Source organism: Agelaius tricolor, unplaced genomic scaffold (assembly GCF_023055355.1).
Source record: "Agelaius tricolor isolate 1412-34295 unplaced genomic scaffold, bAgeTri1.0.p SCAF_4, whole genome shotgun sequence".
In the NCBI taxonomy this organism is placed as follows: domain Eukaryota; kingdom Metazoa; phylum Chordata; class Aves; order Passeriformes; family Icteridae; genus Agelaius; species Agelaius tricolor.
Genome location: NW_027269264.1, coordinates 2,971,132 through 2,997,352, shown reverse-complemented (window position 1 = coordinate 2,997,352; position 26,221 = coordinate 2,971,132). Strand labels below are relative to the sequence as shown.

Here is a 26,221-nt window from a genome sequence, read left to right as displayed (position 1 = left end):
CACACAATGAACTGGTTTTCTTCCTTTAAGAGATTAGGGAGGTGCCATGATTAGAATGTTTATAAGGAAGGTCAACCTTAGACTTCATATAGTCTGATCATAAGAAGAATAAACTTATCTTTCATCTACAGGAAATAAAACCAGATGAAGTTACCAGACTTGCTCTTCGGACAGAAGTTAATTTTGAAAGTGTCTGCAAAAAGGTAAGACTTGCTGGTTTTTGTTTTTCTTCCCCTGCTTCTCTCGGTGTGAAAAGGTGCATGTGTGGGTGCAAGTACATGGATTTGACACAATGTGTTTTGTTTGTTGTGTTGTATCTTCATTGTAGATCTTCCTTTTCTGAGGAGGTTTATCCTCTGGGACATATCTACAGAAAAATGAATAGCTATCTAGTATGAATTGTCATTAGTCGGGTGGGCTAGTCCATAGTAATTAGAGCAGAATACCAGGAAGCATAGTAGTGATTTCTTAGTCTTTATAAATAGATTTGTTTTGTTTATATAGTATATATACATGATATAATATAAATTCAATTAGTATAAATTAAATTTCAATTAATATAAATAATCTAAGTAAGCTTTCAGCAACAGTTGGGAAAAGGCACTTTTAAATGCAGAGAGAAGTTTCCATGTGTAAACAAAATAGGACAAACATTAACTTGAAATAAAGGTGGAATTCTAACACCTCTGTAGCTCATTCATTTCCATGTAATGTTTCTCTTGAAGCCTGCTGATGGTACAGTATCAAATATTAACAGCCTAACTAGAGATGTCGTAAGAGATTAAATGAAGACACAGAAGTGCGAAGACACTCGTTGAAATAAGCAGCTGAGGCTGAGAGCAGTCCTCTTTCAAAGAGCATGTTACATTTTTGATGCAAGAAAGCAATTCTGAGTTTAAAAATGTCAGTGCATGAAGTTTTATGGGTTTTTTCACTTTGTCCTTAATTCCTATGGGTGGTCACTGAGGAAGGCTGACACTTGAAATGTTTGTTGTACACAGGGTAAGTTTTAATGTAGAATTGGGTCATTTACTCCTGTAATGGCATCATTGGTTTGTAATTTAACTCTGCTGTTGCATATTACAGTCGTGTGATGTAGTTCAGTTATTAGCATAGTGTGCAGCAAATTTTTCAATGTTTTGTGTCAGCAAAATCAAGTTAATAGGAAAATATCACAGGAATTCGGTATTTCTGGAGAAGTGTTTGGGTAGAAGCATCCTAAGTGTTTTTGCTTCTCTTAATGATAGAAGAGAGTAAGGACATGTCACAGATACACTGGCATGAAGCTAAAAAGCATTCTTCTTTTAAATTTATTTGACCAGGATTTTCCAGTGTGAAGATGAGGCAGTCAGGAACTGCTTACTGTGATATTAGAATTGGGGCAGACACAAAGATTTTGAGTGTGTGAGGACACATGGGGAGGGATTTTGTTCTTGAAGAGGGATGTTAAATTCAGTGACATTTTGTCATTTAACTGTAGGAGATTCTTCTGCCAAGATTTCAAATTCATCAGGCTTATGCTGATTTCATAAAGTGAAGGAGCACCAAAATGAAATTATTGATGCTATTTAGTAAAGGAGTTTGTAGGTTCAGAGTTGGAATTTTATTTTCTAAGGTGGCAATTTTATTGTAAAGAATGCTGAAGGAATTTAATTAATCTTACTGTCTATATATTTTTATATATTCATTATTTTTTATATATTTATATATTTTTATATATTCATTATTTATTTATATATCAGTCATGACTCATGGACTGTTTCTCATATTTACTTAAAATCTTAAAATAGGCTTCAATTTAGCTTTAATTCTTGAAAATGTATATGCATGGAGTTGGTGATCTGTTGTTTTTTCTGTCACTTTCTGCTGGTGGCCCAGTTTTTCCAGGGAGTGGAAGTCCATTAATTTCACAGTTTTTAGTGGACGGAACTTACATTTCAAATCAAGCTGATGAATAGATGCTGATCCTTTTTATAATCCGTAGAGGGTTTTAACCTCCTTGCAGTAGAAGAATATGTACAATATATATCATAACTTCACTGGTTGCTTTTGGTTGACCATAACATATCCCCAGCCAAAGAAGGCATCCCTTCTGTGCTTAAACAGAAGTTAATTCTCCAGTATTTTATTTCTTATTTTTCTAGTTAGTCATTAAACATATAATAAAAAATTTGATTTTCTATCCTTAGCAATATTCTGTAGTCTCATGAAATACAGACCACATTGTTTACCTTTTCATTAACTTGAGTTTCAAAATATTTGAAGGAAAACATCCTGTGGCTGTTTTCATTTTCAGAATCAGTTTGTTTTCATTGACAAAAGACAATCTGCTTTTAATTCACTGTGGAATGCTGAATATTAGTTTTACATAGTGGTCATGTAGTCAAGATACTTTTTTAATTGCTTCTGCTCACTGAGTTTTTATGTTCCATTGCTGTTTCCCAAACTTTTTCAGAATAAGTTAAGCATACTTTTCTGTTTAAAAAGAGTTTGCATATATTTCAGTCAAGTACAATGAAATTGTGCTAAGTGTTTAGCAGGTGGCACTTTACTTGGAGTTCATGTGATTTAGATTTCAATATGGCTGTATTGATAATAAGCAGATCAGATTTATCGAGTTGCAGGGGGTGTTGGCAAGACTCACCAGCCCCATGACACAGGACTTTTTATAAAAGCATTACAAGAAGCAGCTGGTAAACAATTCTTTGTGTATGTCTGCAGAAATATTTTAATCAATTCAAATATTGCTGCAGCTAGCACCATTGTTACCAACAGGTGATAAATCCTATTGTAAAAATTGGATTTTTGCAATACAATAATACAAAAATTGGATTTTTACAATACACAACGAGACACTCTCCTATCCCACATCACGTCAATCCAAAACTCCTCCACACGAGAACACCTTCTCATAGCCCTCCATATAATTCCCATAATGCTTCTAATCCTCAAACCTGAACTAATCTCCGGTATTCCCATATGCAACTATAGTTTCAACCAAAACATTAGACACCCACTGTAAAAAATAGAAGTTAAACCCTTCTTACCTGCCGAGGAGAGGTAAAACCAATGAGAACTGCTAACTCTTGTATCTGTAAAAATCGTAATAAATGTTACCATGCAACTTTGATTAGGCTTTATATTGTTGGTTCTATTTACAGCTGTTGAAGAACAGATCCTGTATTTTGTAGATTTTCTCCAAGTCCTCGTGCACTTTTTGTACCAAGTTGTGCATTGTCTGTCACAAATATATTTGACAGACATTAGTAAAATTAGAAAAACATGTCATAGAGCTCATATTTTAAACTCATATTTGCAGCTGTGATGGCATTTTGAACTGTTGCACACAGCATATATTCCTGCAGTGTACGGGAAGCTTGATTCATCAGTGTTGTGCTCCAGGACACTGAAGTTATAAACTGGAAGCTAATCCTAATAATGCTCTTCATTACAGGCCGAAAACTGAACTGAACACTGGCAAAGTCTTAACTGTTATCTTCAACTTGCTAACAGAGATTTAGGGTAGTTCAGATAGGTGAAGATAGGCAGGATAAATAAGTTAATATGAATTAAATTTTTTATTAAAAAATTATGTTTATAATCTGGGCTGTTTCCTTAAGAAAAGAGGATGTTAGTCCACCTGCAAACACCTTCATCATAACCACGGCTTGTTTTGCTGCCTTTGTTAACAGATGTTGACTAACTTACTGTAGCATCTCATTTAGCTTTTCTTCCAGTCTTTGGTGTATAGCACATAAGGAAGAAATGTATTTTGAACACTTGAGAATGACAGAATTCCAGCATAATGGAACTGTGCTTACAAGCAGTGATATGTCATCTTGCCTTAAGTCAAAATACTTATTATTTTTTTCTAAAGAATAAACTTTATTTGTTTCAAAATTCAGCAACAGTCTGATTTGGGGAGCAGGGTTGAAACAGAAATTAACTACTGTATTTTACTATTGAGTGTAGAATAGAGTACCAGTATACATTGTGATCAGAGACTGGATTGAGCATGTGCTTCTGACTTGCAGAACAAGCATTCACAGATCATAAATACCACCTATATTTTTTACCTCCAGATGCAATATTCACATAATGGTAGGAGCATAATATTCCCTTCTTTTACACTGATCTTTAATCTGTGGTCCTTGAGAAGAATGCCACCTTTTCCTATTAAGTCTTGTATTTCCACACATTGCTCAAATTCTGTTGTGTTTGAATCATGCAGATGCTTGTCTGCAAAGAGGATTCTGCACAGCAAATACTGAGTGTATTATGATCCTCAGAGCTTTTTTGGGGCCACATCTCAAGATTACTGAAAAGCTTGCCTCAGTTTCTAAATATGTTTAAAAAAATTTGTAGGCCAGAAATGTAAGTCATTAGTAGCTTTCTTTTTTTTTTTTTTCCCTAATTTAAGTTCTGGCAAGCTTGTTTTGGATTGCTTCATGTACAGGAACCAACTTTGTTTGGAATTTAAAAGGAATTCAAAGGCTTTAGAAATAGGATCTCAGGAAGTTCATGAAAAGCCATAGGGAGACATGCCAGGTTTTAACAGAGCAACTGGGTACTCAGTGTGAGTTTGGTCATTTAAAATCTAAGCTGCCTGATGAGGACAACTCAGCTTAACATGATTTTGGAGGGTTGACATTAGTGCTGTGTGGCTTCTGGTGCAGATATTTTTAACAGATGCCTAAAGATATAGTACACTTAGAAGTTCTGGGGTTGAGTGCATTTGGTATCTCTGGCACTTTACCTGTATGGCTTAAATGAACCTGGGATGGGGGAACCAACCAAAGTACTAAGAGTAATATGAAATGGTTTTCTGTGATTTATCAAACAAGACTATGACTTATTCACATGTGAGAAGACCATTTCTGTTTCACCTCCCAAACTTCTCCTTGAATTCATTCAGTCTCTGGTGTGGGCAAAGGAAGTCCTTGGGCAACAAGGACATGAGAAAGAGGTTAGAAAGGTGTTTCTGCCTAGGACATGGCAGAAGAATGACAAAGTTATAGGGCTAAATATGTATTAATTGTATTTCTTTCAAAAGTGTGTTTCAAGCACGTTATCAAAATAACATTTGTCAGATTCATGTCCTTTTTAAATTATGCAGGTGATGGCCTGAGATTAGTCTATCAATTCACAGCCTCTCTGTCATTAGTAAACAAAGAGCGAGCAAGGGTGGAGTAGAACAATACTAGTTTTGTTCTTCTTTTTAGATTTACATTGAAAATGTTTTTCACACCAACAGTATGTGAAAGGCAGTTTATGAAAGACTGTTAGCTTTGAGGCTTTAATTAACAGTTGGCAATTAATTGGAGCACCAGGTGTCCCAGAATAACTCACTAGATGGATACAAGCCATCATTCTTGCTGGAGGAATACACAAGACATTGTTCTACTAAATACACTTATTTACTAAGGAAATTTCAAAATTAATACCCTTGTACTTTTGAACTTTGTGGCAGGATAAGAAAGATCTAAGTTCTGAATCAGGTAGAATTTTTGATTAAACACATCCACATCTATAGAGGAACAGTCATATCTGTATTTCTTAATTTTGAAAAATAGAAAGGTTTCTCTCTCATCTGATAATCCTAAATGTATGTTTGTGATCTTTGCCTTCATTTATTTTAAAAATGTACTTCCTAGTTGAAAATATCTAAACAAACCCCTCTGCATGTACTGTAGATTTAATCTGAGCAAATGTACTAAATCATAAAAAGGGCCCCTAAAAAGGGTCTTCTGCATTTTAATTGGAGACTTCCTGCTAGCTTCAAAGGCTTTGGGTCAGACACAGAATAGTCGCTGTCTTTCGTTTAGTGTTCAGAGGATTTTTCCACAACCTCCCTTCTCCTCCCCTCAGTCTTCCTGAAGAATTCTACTCATGACACAAACATACTAATTAGTCTAGATGTTATTATTGATCTAAAACTTCTGTTTCTGTTGTTAGTGCTTTTAATAGTGGATTCTTATGTATGTGGATTTTTAACATTGCTTATGGAAATATTTTGTTTGCAGTACATAAACCACAGGGACAAGACTACTGTATGAATCAATTTTCTTTGTAATACTGATGTGATAGTCCATTAGCGTCGTATAATATGCTTATCATTAATACATTGCAATTTTGAGGTTTGATTTTGGCTATGTAGGGGCAAATGGCTGGTGGTCTTGGGGAACCCATGAAAAACTTGATTTTCCTTTTTATCTAAATTTTGGTTGTTACACACTGATAATTTAATAGCCTACCTGGATTTCATAGATAATCCCCATCTCACTCAATCCCCCCTTCCCTGTAAGTATTAAGTATTGGAAATGTTGTTATCTTATTTCCTTTTGCTTCAGAAGGAATTTATTGCCTTACTAAGTACATGGCTGTTTCTATTCTCCAACAAAGTGTTTATGCTGAAAACAGTAAAATAATAGTAATCAATTTATTTTCCTACATGTTAAAATGTTACCTTCCCATCTCATTTCAGTATGAAACAAGAGATACTCATTTGCATATTAGACGCCAGATAGACTTTTCTCCCTGTAATAGATGCATCTGTCAACATGTTATATTTTTTTGGAAATATGTTGCATTCATTTAATGATACAATTTCCTGCATCACAGACTAAGATAATTGTCTTTATTCTGGGCATCATTGTTACAGAGTTTAATTCTTTTTGTCCCGAGTATTTTTACTCAGTTTCAATGGAAGTTACACTAAATGTATGAAGCCACAGTTTCCTGAGAATTTTCCATGTCAGACACCAGATGTTAGTCTTAAACAAGAATGTTTGTGATCTTCTGAAACCACTGATGAAGTGAAGAATTTTGCATTCATTGATAAGTAATCACATTCAGGTGTAAATACTCTCTCTGTGTAACTGATTGTTCTTTATTTTCTTTTCCTGAAAGTTCCTCATCTTCCAAATTTGATCACTTGAACTCCAAGCTGTTTAGCATGGCCTTTATATATACCAGGCTGTATTTTAGAGCCTAGAATCCATTACTGTGGCTACAACTGAAATTTTATGTCAGTATAAATGAAGTCTGTCAGTTTTTGACAAAACTCTCTCCAGTCTTCTTCCCACCTACTTTGCTTTGCAATTGTCCCTATATCTCCTAACCTAGCCAGTATCAATCCCTCCCCAGGCTTCCAGTGGGAGAGTACAGAGTTGTACTGGGTTCTGTCCATGTCACTCCTGCCTTATCCATCTTCTCCAGTTGCTCCTTCACATCCAAAATAGGCTGCCATACACACTCCAATGTAGCGCCACTCTTTGAGAGCAAGGAGGTAGGCTAGCATCAGAGTAGCAATTGCAATGAGCTTTGATTGCAAACAGCTTTGATTTTGTTCATTTTGGAAGGAGTCTTCTTTTAAAGTTCAGTATCGAAATAAGCTGCTAGTAACTTTGGCAGTGTTTCACAGAGATATTATTTATCTCTGACACAAAAGGGCTGTCTCCTTTCAGATTTTAAATTGCTAGTCCAAGAATCTTTCTACCACTCATTTGCATTCCTGTGAGGCTGTATTTCTTAATTTTGTTGCCTGGTTGAACAGGTCAAGTTTGCTAAAGTACAGTCTTGTCTCTAGACTTAGAAGTGGTGTGATTGCCTTTGATTTGAATGTGCTCATTTCACTTACTTGATGTGCCAGACCAGAATGTGGGCAAGCATATCATAGTTAGTAAAGCTCCGAGGAAGTTGGTTCACATTTTTGTGAGTGAGACTTGGCTTGGATCCCCAGGTAATTCAAACAAAATGAATATGCTTGTGAGGGTATAATGGATGAAAAGCGGGGTGAGAAGAACAGTGTTGTTAGAGTCAGGTATGTCTGTGGCAGTGGTGTTGTGATGCATGATGCTGTACATATGCATGGCTGTACTTCTTCAGTCACAGAAAGTTTTATGTTACAGCACTCACAAAAGACAAGGGACTCACAACTTTCATTCCTATTTTAAATGAGTGTTTGAGTGATGTGTGATCAGTATCTATCTAGATATGAGCTGTCTCAAGAATAATAGAGGAGAATATTAGAAGTAGTCTTGTTTCTATACTTTCCTTGAAGAAAATACAGGAAAAGTGGCATAAAAAGAGGTTCTCAGGGTATTGTGGTTGATTTGGCAACTGTTTGGTTTGGGTTTTGTTGTTTCGGTGGGTTTTGGGTTTGGGTTTTTGGTTTTTTTTTAAATAAAGGAAGGTCAAGTTACTGATGGCCACAATCTCCTTCTCCAGAATATTTCCCAGACTTGCATACAATGCCTATGAGGCAGAATATCAGTGCCTAGACAAGTGTATGGTATAAAAATAAGACACTTAGATATTTGTAGTATGTTTGGGGCCAGGAAAAGCTGACATGAAAGATGACCTGCAGCATAATCATTATTGCACTGGGTTGTCAGCACTAAAAATTTTAAAGGACATAAAGGAATATTTAAAAGCACAGGGAAGGTTAAATGCATGGAGGAACATCAAACTAACAGTGATGTGACACACGGGAACATGTGGCTACTTTTGGGGATGTCTCTTACAGGCCAAGGAAAGAACAGCTTGATCCAACAAGTAATGAAGGTAAATCAGACTGACTACAGTGACAGTTGATTGACACCTCCAATACTAAGGTACAGGGAAAGAGTGTAAATTATGAATGCTTCAGTATTAACCCTTGCACTGAAAATTATAATGGCAGGGAACTAGAATTCCTGACATGTATCATCATCACATAATATGGATTCCCTCTTCCACCACATCTTCAAGATACTTAATGCAATTTACCATTTTTACAGGGATAATGAGGTGTGATGTACATGCATGAGAGTGGTACTTTTCTGTGAAACACTGTAGTTTAACAGCTCAAAGGTATTACCAGAAAAAAAAAGCACTCAGAAGTGTTTGGAGTGAAAGTTCCAACTGTGACAAAAGTTTGATACCAGTTATTTACTACAGGCCCTAGTAAGAATGGTAATAGTGAACAGAAAATGTTCAATGAGACTAGAGAAGCTACAAATTTAGGACAGATAATAAGAGCGGGTGTTTTCAGTTATGCTTAATCCTTTCAAATACTAAAGAGAGAATCTTTACATTGTATATTTTATGTATCTATAGGGAAAGTACTGGGTTTGTAAAGTTGATCCACATGAAGGGGCAGGGAGATGGATTTGTGCAACCAAATGACAAAGGAGAATGTTTCCTCTGTCTTTCCATCTATCTCAGAATCCTCTGGGAATAGATACACATTGAGTAATTTCAACCAAGCTTCCTGTAGCTTGTTTTAAGAGAGTTAACTTCCAGCAGGAAGGCTTTTTTTGTTTTTGTGAATGTGAGAAATCAGTGAACCCTGGAGGGGAAAATGGCCATAGTTTATTTTGTCTTGATCTTGCTTTGAGGAGCACGATAGAGTTGGGACTCTATGATAGTGTGCCAAGTGAATGCACTCCTGTCTAGAAGAAAAGTGCAAGGAGACCACATAAGGTAGAATTTACATGAGTTTAAACATTATTTTGGTTACTTGCTTAGAGAATTTTAAGTGTTAAGATGTCTTTAATGTTATATAAGCATGTGTGATTACTTATGTTAAAGACTAACGGTTCCTTGTGCATTATTAACTGGAAAAACTCTTTCTGTATATTTGCTTTGTCGTGTGACTCAGAATTGCATTGCAAAATCAAAAAAAAAATCTGTCATTCCTGATATTTCTGAAAATGAAAACCAGCTGCTGGTGTCTTATGCTACTTTTATTTTTACAAATAAAACTCTATCAGTTTTTCATTATGTATTTAATGTAAAAATAAAGTACATTTTTCCAATTTGTTCCCATCTCTGCTCTCCAGGTAAGTTTTTTAAGTACCCAACTAAGTACTAAGAAATTGGTACTTAGAAAAATCAAAAAAGTAAAACAAAAGTTATGGATTTAAGCAGGCTCTTTCAGCTCATTAGGAAGCCCTTCAATCTGCTGTTAACCCTGGAAAACTAGGAAGAAAAGTGCTAGAGCCTCCGTTGCCTGAAACTGTAGATGGTATTCCTGAATTATTGGAATTCTGTTTAAAAAAAATTCTCATGTATTGGGATGCCAATGAACATAGCTGCTAAGACCATACATGTGAAAAGGTTTTAGCTTGGTAAAATGACAGCATAAGTTTACAGCACATTGCACCTCACTAGCAATATTGGTAAGTAAGACAAAGTATTGGAAACTGGAGGTAACTAGTGACTTAATGGAAATATAACAACATTAAATTTCTACTGGTGATCTGGTTTTTCTTGGATTTGGAATTCAAATAACTGCCAAATGATTGGAGTGGTTCAGTGGTCGCACTAGGGAAACAGCATGCCAGAGTTAAGTAATTATAATGTAATAGCCTAGAAGATGCCTGAGAGCCTCCAAGCATAACTGTTCTGTGTGCCATATAGTGAAATACCAGCTATAAAATGTGAACACCCAGGATTGCCATCCATTTTACATCCATTCTCTGCTGATGTGCTCAAGTGATACCAGGGATAACATGTGTATTTGATGTGTGTTTATCTTTAGAGTTGGTCTTGAATGCGTTAAGTCAATAGACTTCACGATGGAAAATCTGCATTTTGATGCCAGAGAAATGGCATGTTTATCTCTGATGTTTTAATAGTTTTTCAGTGAACTGAACTTGTATTTCCATTTTCTTTTTCAGAAAAAGTCTAAAAGACATACATATATTTTAAAAAAAAAATCTGTTTTCAAGCATGCACACAAATTGCAATGTGGTATGCCAAGAAATGCTGTCTTGAGTAGCATATTATAACATGGCCTAACCCTGGTTAGTGTGTGCAGTGCTTGTGAAGTCTTTTAAATCATCTGTGCTTCCAATTCCCTCTCTCTTAGTTCCTTCAACAGGAAGGACTTGGAACAGAAGTACATCTCTCCTGAGAGTTTTATCTGAAGACATTCGCTTGACAGTACTTTAGTTATATGTAGGTGTGTTCCCAGGTAGTAATGCTTGCAAAGGTAAAGGTCTGAGCAAGACAAGATCTGTCCACAGGGATAATTTTTTTTCCTTTATGTTATAAATTATCTGAAATATACATGATTAAAGTGGCACTTGTTTTTGAAATGTTACCCAGTTTTAAAGCATTACATCTGTTTTAAATTTGAAGAGCTCAACTACATCTACTTTCTCTGCTATAAACTTAAGTTCATATGTGCTTACACTTATGGTGCAGTATCAGCCTGCATCTGAATAGTTATAATTTGAGGTTTGAGCATCTGTTTTAAAGTGAAATATTGTAAGGATATTTCAAGATTACATCCCTGATAGTTTGGTACAGGATGTAGTCAGCATATCCATGTCATAGGGAGAGTTGTGAATATCTCAGTTCTGAAACTCCTTTGGTTCATCCAAGACAGAATATTTTGGACTTTTTCGTTCATTATAATAGTTTTAATAATACAGAGCTCATCCCTGTATCAGCAATTTAGTTGCTACCATGAGCTCCACTCAATCTTTGGACAAGCCTGTGATGCGCAGCTGACTCATGGGAGTTCAGATGCATTCAGGTTAAAGTGAAGTCAGAGAATTCTGTTTACTGATTGTTTTACAGTGCTGCCTGAGTGTTGTTGGTCTCCTTTGTGTATCTGCTCTCTTTTCTATAACAAATAAGTATAAATAATCAAATTTTAATTTTTTTTAATTTATTTCATTAACTCTGTATTTGGACAGCTGCCTGTTTTCATTTTTCAGACCCTCATTCAAGATGGCTTGTTAAAAGAAATGATCTCAACTTTACTTTTTGTAAAATTCAGTTATTGTTTCAGGTCTGATATATAGTTGGTGTCCAACTAATTTGTTTATGATGTTTTCTCCAAATTTCATTTTCTTCTCTTAAGACTGTGTGAATTTTGTGGCAAAGAACTTTCTCTTTCTCACAGCTACTGCCTGTTATCCAAGATGTTTTTGTTTCTATTCCCCCTGAAGTACATCTTTTCTTTCAGGGTTTCTATTTCATCTTATTTTGCTTTACGGTTTAATCTATTAATATGATTGTCTCTTACTTTTTTAGGATGGAATGTTTGCTTGGTTTTCTTATGTGGGGTTTGGATGGGTTTTTTTAGTGCCATCTATTCTCTCCCCCAGAATTGTTTATGCAGTTTGGCACGGTGCATGTATTTTATAGCAATACTATGCCCAAACAGTTCCAATGTCCAAAAATATGGAAGGCATATATTTTATAGAAAGCTATATATTTTAAAACCCCAAAAACATGTAGACTTCATATTGCTATACTTTATGTGTTTGATTTTACATTTGTATAGTTAGAACTGTGTGTATTTTATCCTGGTCAGTTGTCCTGGATATACAATTTAAATTATTTATTTTTTTAAGGCTCTGACTTAGGGAGCACTCCCTTCACATCTGTTTTCTACTTGGAATTTGTCCACAGTTTTCTATAGCATAAAATAATGTTCAGCATTCTCTGAGGTTTTCATAAAGGACAGCAGTGGTTTCAGCGTTCATATGAATTAGACCATCACAATTCGGGGAGGAGTTGTCACAGAGCTCACTTTATGTCCTCTTTCATAATATTTAGAAGTTGTTGGTTTGTTTTTTTTTTTAATGTGCACATTGTTTGTGTGGGATGCCAAATTGAGATGATTATAGACATATAGTCTTACTAGCCTTGGAAAAAATGAAGATGAGTTAGAAGCAGTTTCCTCTTACACCTAGAGTTGACCCTGTTCTCCATAAGGAAGTAATCAAGAATCCATGCCTACTTCTGACTTTATTGAAACAATCATAGGAATTGGTTTTTTGCATAAAGAGAAAAAGGAAAGAAGTGTAGAAGATTAAGTACATAATTTGTAATTGGGCAGGTCTGAGGTTTATGCCATACTTTGCTGTAGATCACTCTGATAGTTTGGGATGAAAGACTCCACTTTTCTTTGACCATTTCCGAATCTGAAAAATAAGTATTTACTTCACACTTCTTTGCCTGGCTAAATTAATTGTGACAGATTAGTCCAAAGAAACTCTATTGACTTTTTTTATACTCATATTAAATATGGTCATCTAACATTTGCAGAGTGCTAGGCTTTTTAAAGTCTGTTGTGAACATTTTAAAATGCTTAGATAGTAGGTACTTTTTATCATGCTATTCAGTAAAGAACAGCAAATAATCTTATTTTTGTTTGAATTGATGACTTATTTGGAACTCCTATTTTAAAAGAAGAGGAGGAATGATAGAAACATGTTTATACATCAGACTTATTTTTGATAAAAGACAAGCCAAAGAACAAGACAAGACAGTGTGGAAAGGAATGTGAATCTAAGTGGACAAATCTATTGGGAAAGGGTAGCTTTGGTCCAGACATTCAAATAAAATTACAGCAGTGTAAGTACCTTGATAGTATTTAGAAGAATCTCATGCTGTTCCCTGGTGCTGGATTCAAGAGGCTGTGGTAGGCAGTGATGAGTTGAGTCAGTGCTGCAGCCAGCAGCCCAAGCTCAGATAGATTTTCCAGACTTCTGCCTTCTACTGTGTGCAGTTTTACATACGAGCAAAAGGACTGTGCGTATTGTCAGGCTCTTCATAATGTTTTGTGCTGGGTTTGCATGGCAAGATTTTGGTAAATGGGTTGGCTATAGGGGTGTATTCTGTAAGAAGGGGCCAGAAGCTTGCCCTGTGTCTAATGGAGCCAATGCCATCCAGCTCCAGGATGGACCCACCACCGGCCAAGGCTGAGCCCTTCAGCGATGGTGGCAGCACCTCTGGGATAACAGAGTTAAAAAGGAATGGGGGGAATGCACAGGAGCAATTGCAACCGGGGAAGAGAGGAGTGAGAATATGTGGGAGAAAGAAGGGAAGGAGGTACTTCAGGCACTGGAGCTGAGGAGGCGACAGCAGAGACAATGTGTGAACTGACCCGAGGCCCCCCCTTCCCTGTCTCCCTCTCCAGGCCACTGGGGTGGAGGAGGTAGAGAAAATGGCAAGTGAAATTGAGCCTGGGAAGAAAGGAGGAGTGGAGGCAAGGTGTTTAAGGTTTAGTTCTTAGATGTCATTACCCTATTCTTAATCTGATTTGATTTGATTTATTGGCAATACTTTATTACTTCCTTATTATTACAAGCTGAGTCTGTTTTGCCCATTGTGGTACTTAGTTAGAGATCTCTCCCTGTCCATATCTCGACCCATGAATCTCGCTGTATTTTCTCTCCCTTGTTCTGCTGAGGAGGGGAGTGATAAAAACAGCTTCACTGGGAACCTGGCATCCAGCTGAGTTGACCCACCATGGCTTTCAAGATAAATAAAGTAAATATCCAAATACTTTCATGGTTGAATTACCATGATAAAAGAAAATAATGTAAATTAATATAAATTGTGGCAAGCATTGAAAAGAATAATAAACAAGTTTTCTTGTGTATCTTGATGTTTTGTAAGAAATTTTTCAGTTTTAATTCAATAGTTCCATCACAGAACATTGTCTTGATGAGTTTTTGCAAAGGTTTTAGACCTGTTAAGACATCTTTTTATCTTCAAATGGAAATTTTTCATCAGCCTATTTTAAAATATTGTCCAATTATTGTCCAATTAAAAAAAATTCTGCTGAAACTTGGACAATTTCCTGACATCCATAGAGAATTTATTTCTTTAAGAACTTCTCACCTGTCATGCTATTAAGCTTTTATAACTGCTACTTTATAACACCTGTATGATCATTTTGCTGATACATTGAAAATACTTAACGCTTGAGTGAAACCAAAGTAGTAGATTATTATAAAAATGAGAGGTTTTGGCAGATGATGAGTAAAGAATTTGTTGTCATTTTTCATCATCAATGTGAGACACAGTCGACTACCAAGCCCTTGCTGTCAGGAGCTGAGACAGCAATGCTGCAATGAGTGATACCATTAGGCAGTTGCTTCCCATGCCAAAATCTTCACCATGTCTGATGGCCACAAATCACATGCTGTATGCCTTACAGACATAAAGCAAGAGGGAGAACTAGCTGAGTTTCACAGTCAGAAAGTAACTTACTTCAAGTCTTGTTCCAAAGTAGTATGAAGTCATGGTATAGACTTGGGTGGCAGCCACGATTGGCACCTTCAACCATCCTGTTACTTCACATTAATCACATCTGTGGTTCTGAAGGACAGCTGTAACTAGTTAGAATTTTGTAAAAAATGTATGGATTAACAGGTTTTCTAGTTTGATTGCTTTGTGCTGTTTTTTAATAGAGAGATCTTCTCCCAAGCTGCTAATAAAGGATGTTGCAATGACATCTTTGGCCCAGAATTGGGTGTTACCTTTTTTATGCTTACTCTAATTGGCCTTTTTTTTTTTTTTTTTCCTTAAATTCAGGGTGTTGTTAACATTTGAAATTAAACTGCACTTCTAGATAGTTTAAAAACTAGTATGACATTCTCCAAGGTCGGTTTCTATATAATGCTTTTTCCACGTACTGCTTGCTTCCCAGTGGGGTTTCTTACTGTCTCCATTTGAATGTCATTGTTTTAAATAACTGACTAATGACAGATGCAGAGCCACAAAACATTACCAGTTTGGTATCACTCTCACCCAGGTGGAACTCTAGTTGTTGTCCTTATAGTAGTATATGCTTCTAATAACAGTCTTGTTTCTGACGAGATATGTAATGAGGCAGTTCTCTTTTGTGCAAAAGTCAGTTGAAGAACAGAATATGACCTCTTTCCTATTATTGACTATAACTACAGCAGAGAGGGTACAGACAAAAGTACACTGGAACAGAAAGATTGTTCAGAATATAACAATGGTCAAAAGTCTGCATTTCATTTTCTCAGATCGATCACAGGTTTCTGCCCTTTAATTCATCCTGAAGCTCTACTGTCTCAGGCTTAATACCAAGGCATACCGTTCAGCTCCTGCAATCACATCTGCCTTGAGACACTCACTTTCTCATTCTACTTTATTACCTGCATTGTATGAAACAAGTTCTACCCACCCAGCTTCTGCCTGATGTTTACGTCAGACTGCTCCTTCTTTTTTACCCCGTGGTGCCAGCTCTCAGAGCCATTCCAAACTTCTGACCTGTTCCAGCGTGTCTCAGAACTTGCATTGGGAATCTGCTTTTATCTTCGCAAGTTTGTAACTTCCATTCTCTTCACAGTCATTGCTACTATTTTTACCAAGTTTGTCCCTCTTATGTGGGGCTTACATGTGTGTTTGATAATAGATGTTTTTAGTATTATTTATGGAAATAATATATTATTTACCAAGATAGAATTTTAGGAGGCTGTCTCAGGTGGTTTAACTGTAGCCAACAGCAAGTTCCAGACAGCTGCTTGCTCACTCCTCTACCAGCAGGATCAAGGAGAGAACTGGAAGGATAAAAGCTAGAAAACTCATGGGCTAAGATACAGACAGTTTAATAGAGAAAGCAAAAGCTGTGCACAATAGGAAAGCAAAACAAGAAATGCAGTGCTTCCTATGCCAGGCAGGTGTTCAGCCATCTCCAGGAGAGCAGGGTCCTATCAGACGTGACAGTGACTTGGAAAAACAAAAACCATCACTCCAACTGTCCCCCCAGTTCCTCCTTTTATCCCCCACTTCAGGTACTGAGCATGATGTCACATGGTCTGGAAATCCCTTTGGTCAGTTTGGGTCACCTGTCCCAGGTGTGTCTCCCAAGCTCCCATGCACCCCCAACTCCCTCACCACTGTGGCAGCATGAGCAGCAGAAAGTTCTTGGCTCTGTGTAAGCCCTGCTCAGCAGTAACAAAACATCTCTGTGTTATCAGCCCTGTGTCCAGCACAAATCCAAAACAGAGCCCCATATTGGGGCCACTGTGAAGGAAATAAGCTCTACCCCAGCCTCAACCAGCTGGGGTTTAATTTAACAGAAAGTTAAAATTTATCACTGCAGAGTGTGACTATACATTGCTCTGTTGCTTTGTTCACTTTACAGAGCCTCAGTTGCACACTGAAGGAGGAAGAACATTCCTGTAGAAAGTACTAGCACATTCTTGAATAAAAAATAAGTAGTACAAAATAATGCAAGAAGTAGCAGAAGTATGTCAGAAAAAAGGTGTACAATTTTAGTATCTAATTAAACACCCAAGGGATGGGAAGGACGGGGAAAAGTGTTCTTGATTGTAAAGACAGATTTCTTTTGTTAAGTTTTTTTTCTGTATTGTGTATATTTCTGAAACATTTTATATACTGGAAAAAACTTGAGGGAAAATAAATAGAGTATGGGCTGTGCCCAAAAAAACCCCAAACCAAAGCAAAACCAAAAAACCCATACACAGAAAAATGAGAAATTTGAGGGAATGTGAATATCATATTGTGTGTTTGTTAGCTGGTGGCTATCAGTGTGAGTAGTGTTTGTGAAGTATTTTGCTGTAAGGAAAAAAATGTGGTTATGCCATATGGATTGGCCTATATATGCTTAAAGCCGTTCTATAAATACTTGAATTAAAAGACACCAGATGTTGCACAGAAGCTGCTGCTGCTGCTTTCTGAACGTCATGGTATATTCTTTCAAAACCCACAGGAAGTAGCTGAGGGAAAAAGTGTATTAATTAAGTTCAGAAATAGATTTTCCAGCTATAGGAAAATCTCCAAAGAAAATAGCATATGATCTTCAGAAATGCGAGCTTTCTGTCCCAAGAATCTGGTGGCAGCATGCAGCACTGTCACATGGGGATCAAAATTCAGAGTTCAAGTTCTTAGAGCTAAACTAGCCTGGAAATAAGTCAGTCTGTGGCCCTTGGAAATGGACCCATCTTTTGGCCTGTCCACTCTGGCCTGTATTCATAGTTCTAGAGACAGCCTTCAGAAAAAACATTTTTCCAGTTTTTCTTGACCTGAAGAAATAATGTTGTAGTAGCAGACACTTGAGGGGAAAGGAAAGTACTAGAATTCCCAGATGCTCTACACTTCAAACTTGAAATATGGCTGACCACAGAGTATATTTTATAAGCTCTAAAACTATGGCAAAAGAATTAGAAAATGGGATTTACTTTCCACTAGTTGAGGAAGAAGATTTATGGCTGGCAAACCAATTAAATGTTTCTGCATTTAGAAGTACTGACTCTGGTTTATTTGTAATGCCTTCTTTTGCTCTGTTTCCTTCAGAGCAAAGCACTGAGAGTGACTCTCTTGCACTAACAGTTGGTGGGAATTGTCCCATCTCTCTCTGTGCACTGGATATATAACTGTTTATAGTCACATGGTTCTGCTGGAAGAAAATGGACATGCAAACAAGTAACATTCACCACTGAGCAGTCTTACATGGATCACGTCAGCTGCTTTAGGTGTGAATTGCTGATGTGTTGGGTATCGTGTGTGTCATGGTGGTTTGACCCCAGCCAGCAGCTAAGCACCCAGCAGCTGCTCACTCACCCTACCCCTGTGGGATGGGGAGAGCATCCCAAGAGCAGAAGTCAGAAAAACTTCTGTCTTAAGATGAGGATAGTTCAAGGAGGAAATCAAAGCTGTATGTGCAAGAAAAGGAGAAGAAGGAATTTATTCACCACTTCCCATCATCAGACAGATGTTTAGCCACATCCCAGAGAATAGGGCTTCACTTCACATAATGGTTACTTGGGAAGATAAATGTCATAACCACAAACATCTCCCCGTACCTTTTTGTTACCTCAAGCTTTTATTGCTAAGCATCACTTGAAAAGGACTTGATATCCTTCTGGTCCATGTGGCTCAGCTGTACCGGGGTGTTCCTTGCCTATGGTAGGGGCAGAGCAAGAAACAGAGAAGGCCTTGATGCGGTGCAAGCACTGCCCAACAGTAACTAAAACACTGATGTGTTACCAACTCTAAAATGTTTCAGTCACAAATTCAAAACACAGCACCGTCTTGTCTATTATGAGGCATGTTAACTCCATGCCAGGAGAGAGCCAATACCACTTCTACTCCTTGTTATCTACAGATAACACCTGTGGCTTGGGCTCCATCTGCTGTGGCGATTGCTTAGGACAGGAGAGGCAGCATGCTTTGTTGAGTTGATGGCACCAAAATCAGCTCAGGTTGGGTCACCGGGCACTTGTCTGTTTCTTTATGAATATAATCCTCTGTTGATTCTGGTGGCTTCTGCTGTGATATTTCCATAGCACAAAGCTGAAATCGCAAAACAATTTGAATACGTACCCATTGCAATAGCACTGGGAGGAAAAAAGAAAGGTATGTCTTTTGTATTTGTTTTCCACTCTCTCCCAGAGAATTTCACTGCAAGCTTTTAAGAAATCTTCCTGCTAATGGTGTGTTTTACAAATCTGTTGGACCTACTTTTCCTCCACTCAAAAAAGAAGATAAGAAAAAAGGAAACAAACAAACAATCACACAGGGGGAAAAAAGCCAACAGAAGACAGAGCTGTCTTTGGAAAAGTCTTAGATAGCATTCATTTTGTTTTTCAAGCAGAGTGACGACAAGAACCTGAAAATGAGAGCTTTTGCAATGTGTTGCCTGTGATTTCCAGTATCAGAAAGAGGAAGTCAGAATAGAAGGAATTTCTTCTTGTCTGTTTTTTTGTTTTTTTTTTTTTTTTTTAATGAAGCAAGAATATTTCTTCTTTGAATCAGTTTGCAGAGTTCCAGTATTCTACCACATCAAATTTAAGGTGATTTGTCTTTATGGTCAAGTTAGACCCTGCCTTTCAATGGTTTACGTGTATTCCTTCAGTATCTGCTATGTCATTTTGCCAACTTTTATGGGATCAATACTGTAATTCTTGTAAGCTGTTGCATTCCTTCAAGCAGAATGCCTTCTACCAGTATGATGTTCTTTATTCAGTGAGTTAATTCATTTTCTTTGCTCTTGTATGAAATAGTAAATGTAAAATAGCTGTCTGTTATGCTTTAAAGAAAAATATATTGTGTTATCCCTGTTCAGTACCTGAGAAATATAACATGTTGTGCATCTGCTACGTTTCTGTCAATGTTTGGGCAGGCAGATTTTAATGTGTTTAGAATGATGGCAATACATGAAAAATAAAATACTTGTTAGTGTCATAAGCTTTGCTCTTGTTCAGTTCCTGGTGAGGATCACATTAGTATGCATTGCAGCATACTGACACAGACCTGTGTAAGCTGACTGTTCTGTTGACATCATGCCCTTGAATTTTTCTTGTGCAGCCAAACTGTACTGCAGCTGAGCGAGCCATAGCAAGACTTGCAACACACCCCACCTTGAAGCCCAGATTTGCTGAGCTTAAAGGTATGAAACATTTTATTGAATTTTTTATTTCATCTGTAGTTTACTGGTGTGTTACCTTGTTCATGTATATTTCTGACGTGAATAAAAGTAAAAAACTAAAAGCTTCTTTAATTAGGCTAACTAGCTGCAATGAACCAAGCCACAAACTTCAAACCATTTATATGGCTTGAAATTTATATGGCTTTATATGTGATAGTATACAATATGACGTTTTTATTTAATATAGGGTGTCAAACAAACAGAGCTTATAATGGGAATTCTAAAAATCAAATAGATGTGATGGAGTGTTTCTAAATTAAATAGGAACATAAATGGATTATTACAACTGGATTTTCAAAGGCACCTAAAAGGTTTTACAAATCACTTTCTTAATTTTCCCTGAAAACTGTCCTCAGAATCCTTAGGGTATCTTTCCTTTCTCTTGAAACTGGAATTTTCCACCTAAAATTAATGTTAAAAATGGTAAAGTCCTAGTAGTAATGTCACAAAGTTACTTCATTAGTAACAGAGCATATCAAATACCCGTTTAATTATATATGAACAAATTACTATTAGTTTGCAGTTTTGCACACAAAGTGTACATGTGAGTACAAGTGTACGCTAAGTGAGCATGATTATCAGCTGCAGATTATTTTTGAAAGAGAAGTTCATGGTTTAACCCAATTCATAGTGTACTTATTGATAATATTTTCAGGATTTTTCCTTCACTTTTGTTGATACTGTGTTCTAAGGTATCTCTTGTCCCATGTGTTTGGTAAATACTTCATAAGGACATTCAAAATATGCTCAACAAAACACATACAAGTTGCAAAAATGTTTTATTATATAAAAATAATTCATATGTGGCTGCAACAAAATATTTTTCTGCCCCTTGTACAGCTGCTGTAAAAGCTTTTAAGGATGCAAGAAAGAACCCAGACAAAGCCACTCCTATGAAGAAGGATCAGTCAGAAGAACAGCCTAAATCAGCACAACATTCCAATAACAACTTGGGTGACCAAGCTTGTAAGCGGCCTAAAAAACAGCAAGGGTGTGAACACAAAACAAAACCAGGCATGAAAGTAGAAACTGACAAAGTGGTTGAAGAGCTCTCTGAGAGTGAATCTGAGCAGAAAACTCTGGAAATGGAGAGAGCTAATGCTCCAGAGGAACCTTCATTTCAGGCAGTAAAAATGCAAACAGTTACTCAAAACAAAATAGGAAAGAAGCTTGACTATCAAAAAAGGAAAGAAAATATGAGTATGAACAAATTAAATGCAATAAAAGAAATAATTTATGATAGTGACCAAGAGCATCCCAATGAAAAGGAATACTTTGATGATAGTACTGAAGAGAGGTTTTATAATGAGTCATCAGATTCTGACAGTGACAGCAATGATGATTTCTTCATTGGAAAAGTAAAAAAGAAGAAAAAAGTAGCAGCAGTTAATAATTTTTCTTCAACAAAAGAAAAGGGTAGTGTTCAGAAAAATGTAATGAAAACAGAGAAGAGCACAGTGTCTGGGACAGCACAGGATTTGGTCATGGAAGAGAGAAAGCCGCTTGCAAAAGAAAGCAAGCTGGAGTCAGTGTTCTGCAGTTCTTTGTCTACCACAAATCAGAAATCTCAGAACAGAAGGTAAACCTCTTCCCCATGTTATGTTCTCCATTCCTTCCCTCCTTCATGGCAATGAAAATGTGATTTCTAGTTGTGATTTCTAGTAATCCTTACTAAAATAAGAGAATTTCAGCACTTTAAATCTTAGAACATTTTCACAGAAACTACTCACTAGTCTTCTTAAGCTTTCTTGACAATTTTTTTTATTCACAGTAGCACTGATTTATGATTCCTAACTAGATCTAAATGCAAATTCAATCACTTCTGAATAATTCTCTTTCTACTTCTTTATTAACATGGGTGGAACAGTATTGAGGAAGCTTGCATGTTATGTTTGAAGTTATTCCATTACTGTTGTGATGATGATGATTCTTTATTCACAGGTGTTTGTAATCTTAAAATTTTATTGAAAAATCCTAATTTCTCTTTTTGTTTTTTAGAAATACTAAAGACCAGCCTCTCAAAAAGGAAAGAACAGGTATTTATTACTTAACCTGGGAAAACTAGGAGAGAAAAAACATTTTGAAATTTTGTTGCTTCTGCAGTCTATTCATGATGGGATGTATTTGTTTCTTTTCAAATTTGTGGCACATATTTTAACATTTGTTGTTAAAATGGTCAAACGGTTCAGCTTTCATTTTAATCTGTGGATATTGTCTGCTATTTTCTATTTTCTCACATTCGAAATACATAACAGAAGGTTTGTACTGGCAAGTGCTTTTCTGTCTGTCAAGCAGTTAGTATTACTTGTGCACAGGTAAAGGTAACAGATTGTTATATGTAACTAGTACCTTATCTCACATGTGATTTCTTCACTAGCTCCTGAATATGGAATATTTTATTCAGTTTATCTTCTGTGGTACTATTTTGGAGTTCATTGGACTAAGGATATAATTCCAGTCATATTGAGTTACATTATGTAACAGTCATTGGTTTATTGTGAAGAAAAAAGTTTACACTGTGCTGAATGTTTGTCTACACAAATTTAGAGTGTAGTCAGTATTAATAAATCTTAACTATCTGCAGCCTACCAAGTGGCAATTTACCAGGCTGCAAGATGAAGAAATCTTGCTGTGAATATTCAGATGACTGTATTCCCCATGGCTCATTATGAAATTTTTGAAAATATCTGCAATCCCAAGGTAGTTTGCATACTTTTATGAAGGCTCCTGATGTAATTAATGTTTTGTTTTGTACTTGCACAGGTTTTCTTAAAAATGAAACAAAGCTCAAGAAGAAGAAACCATTTGCAAAAGCTTCAGGGGATATTATATGCAACAATAAAAAAGCACCTTTGGAGCAGCCTCTTCATCCTTCATGGGAAGCAAGCAGGCGACGCAGAGAGCAGATGTCTCAAATTACAGCATTCCAGGGGAAAAAGATTAAATTTGATGACTAGACTATATGTAAATGGAGATTCTAAAAAAATTTTTTTGCAACTGCTGTTTAAACATCTTTGTTATACTGTCCATATCATTTGCAACCCACAAAATTGCAACTATTATTAACCTACAAAATTGCAGCTATTATTTACCATCGTAGAATATCAAGATTGTTTCCTCCATTGTTTGTGCTGTCTATTGATTAATGTAATGGCCACGGTGCTGGTTCGTAAGTCCCATTATGTAGTGCCACCATTCATGAAACATACCCTCTGTGAATAAAGGGTATTTAGGAACATAATTTGTGCCCTGTAGGAAAAGTACAGATTCTTTGGAGGGGGGTTTGGAAGGGGATTTTTTTGTATGTAAAAAAATTTACTTTATATGAGAGTTTGGTTGTCAAAAGAAAGGTTCTATATTGTATTTCAACTAAGACAAAGTAAAAGATTCTTAAACTTGAAGAGACTTCATAAATTCATCAGTGTATCGAGTAGCTGGAAAAGTCAATCTGTTTTAAGCATAATATGGAAATTTCTGGAGAGAATAAAATATTGTGCTTTTAAATTGTGATCTCTGTCCTCTGATTATACTGGCAATTTGAGGAAATGAAGAGGTGTCTTTAATACTTTGTTCTGGTAGTTATGTCTGGATTCTTCAACATGTGTGTCTTGCACTTTCTGAAAGAATGGGAAAACGTGACAAAACTTTGTTTACTAAGAAACATTTGACTTTTAAGTGCCAGTTTGACACTGGGAGTTCATCTGATTAGAATATGACAAAAAAATTCATTGAATACTTCTTCAGGTGCTTCTTCTACTACCTAATTGAAAGAAATTCTGAACATGTAATTCATCTTTAATAGTGTTCTTTATATAAATACAGTTACCTTTCATAATCAAATTAATTAATAAACTTGGTAAATGACTGGACTGTACTATTCATGTAGCATTTAGAGATGCCTGAGGAAAGCCCTGCATCATCCCAAAGGCCCATCTAACCTAGTATCTTTGTAAGTAGTCAGAAAGGTGTGCTTTAAGGACAGAGGGAGCACACAGTGATGCATCATGCAACATCCATCTCTTCAAGCTTCCAGTTTTACAGCTCAGTGACATCTTGTGATACTGTAGCTCAGGTGTTTAATAATCCTTGATCAATTTCCTGTCTTCAGGTTTGTCTGCTCTTAAATCTCTGGAAATTTGTAGAATATGTCATTCCTTAAGGTGTAGATGGCCTTCCTACATACTGCAGTCTGAAAAAGCTTAGTCTTTTTCTGTGTCTCAGCCAAAGCCATCAGGCCCCTGGGCTGCATTAGAAAATGTTGCCAGCAGTATGAGGATCCTTGACCTGGACTAAGCACAGATAATGCTACATTATACATGTCCCATCTTGTGTTAAGTTCTTGAAAACTAAACCTTCAAGTTGGTCTGTTCTGTATTAATATTTAGGCATGGTTTGCCTCAGTTAGTTAGGCTTTTTTTTTCTATGTACTCAATAAATGTCAGTATATGTAATACTGTCTTTAATGGCATTACCTCCCAGAGGAATGAGAAATTCAAACCACCTTTCATTTCAAAGTGGTTTTGTTGCTGTTATTTTCACTGTACTGTATAGAACAGTATTGAAGGCCAAAAGCTTCAAAGAAAAGCACAGAACCTTGTTTACTGTGATTTTGTAGGATTGTATTTCACAGAAAAAGCCATGCATTTGCCTGCTTTCTACAAACTTCAAGATTTCAGATGCAAATGTTAATCTTTAAAGCTTTAAATACAGTAAGTAAATAAATCCTAGATGAATAACACAACAAACAAAGGTTTGGTATGTAACTTTTCTGCTTCCAGTGTAAGGCAAGAGAAATGTCTTTTGGTAGGTGTCATCCGTTGTAACAGTTTTTCATGGACTGCTTACCTTTCTTTTAGCAGATGAGTACCCTATTTAAGGATCAAAAATTTAAAGATTGCAAATAGTTTGAAAAAAACCTCAAGACTTCAAGGAGCCAATGTTCTAAAGTGCTTTTTTGCATGTGCTTAAAAGATCTAGGAGCATTGGTTTATCTTGGCATTAGAGCAAGTTTCTTACTGCATTATTACAGCTGTAATTTGTGGCTATAGAATTCTCCCTGAAGGAAGCCTGACTTATCAAAACATCCCTTTTTTTTTCCTTCAAAAATATTCTGAGCTCTTACTTTAAAGAAAAGAAAAAAGATAACATACACTGGACATGAATGAGAGAAGAGAGATTAGGATATTGGCATTACTTCATATTCTAATGGGTTACTGCTACTTTCTGCTGGTGCTTAGTGACTCACCTGGATCACAGCCTTAATACATTGTACAAATGAGTAGTGATGGTGGAGGCTTGATAATATCTTTTATGTGTAACTGGGCGGTTTGTTTATGAACTGATAAACCCAGTGAACTTGCCTGGAGGTTGTTGATAAAGTTTAGAACGTTTTCTCTTCATTATAACAACATAACATTTTCAGCATATATGTGATTTTAACTTACATCATATCTGTGGCACTGTTTAGACAGAGGCCTCTCACAAAGTACTAGCAATTTATTTTTATAGTGACATGGGAAGTTATTTCCTTCTGTGATGGTTAGATTTTAAAATGTTGAGAACCATGCTTTTCAGTTCAGTACCATACCGTAGAAGAAATATCTTTAGCCAGGTAAGTACTGTCAGATACTACTAGGCTGCTTCAGGTGCACAATTTTTTCACTTCAGGCTTACCAACAAATCCATCTCACATTTTTTCAGTATCTTTTAGACAGTCATCACTAGTTTAAATGTGATTGTTGGGGTTTTTTAATAGCCAAGAGGTGTGTTATTGATGGGACCATTTTGTAGACTTCCAAACAGGCATAAATACTTCTTTAATCAGTTTTTTTTGGAATTGTTAGATCAGGAAAAATGGGGCTTGAGTGAAAATTCAGTTAAAGCAATACTTTCTAGAGCAAAAGTGTTGAGCTGCTTTGTGAATTGTGGTAGATCTGCTGGTGGTAGATCATTTTGTGATACAAGGCAATGTGAAAATGAGATAGTAGAATGGGGGTAGAAAGTACG

The 26,221-nt window shown here is 36.4% G+C and overlaps 1 protein-coding gene across 1 annotated transcript in view; it reads left to right on the top strand.

Moving 5' to 3' along the window:
• The window catches only part of SRFBP1 (serum response factor binding protein 1), a 60,670-nt gene extending 36,945 nt beyond the window's left edge, over positions 1 to 23,725 (top strand). The window contains exons 4-8 of the mRNA XM_071424387.1: positions 132 to 203; positions 20,095 to 20,176; positions 21,056 to 21,794; positions 22,214 to 22,251; positions 22,979 to 23,725. Coding sequence (XP_071280488.1) covers positions 132 to 203; positions 20,095 to 20,176; positions 21,056 to 21,794; positions 22,214 to 22,251; positions 22,979 to 23,172 — 1,125 coding nt within the window. The 3' untranslated portion in view covers positions 23,173 to 23,725. The remainder of the gene's footprint in view (positions 1 to 131; positions 204 to 20,094; positions 20,177 to 21,055; positions 21,795 to 22,213; positions 22,252 to 22,978) is intronic.
• Positions 23,726 to 26,221: the final 2,496 nt, after the last annotated feature.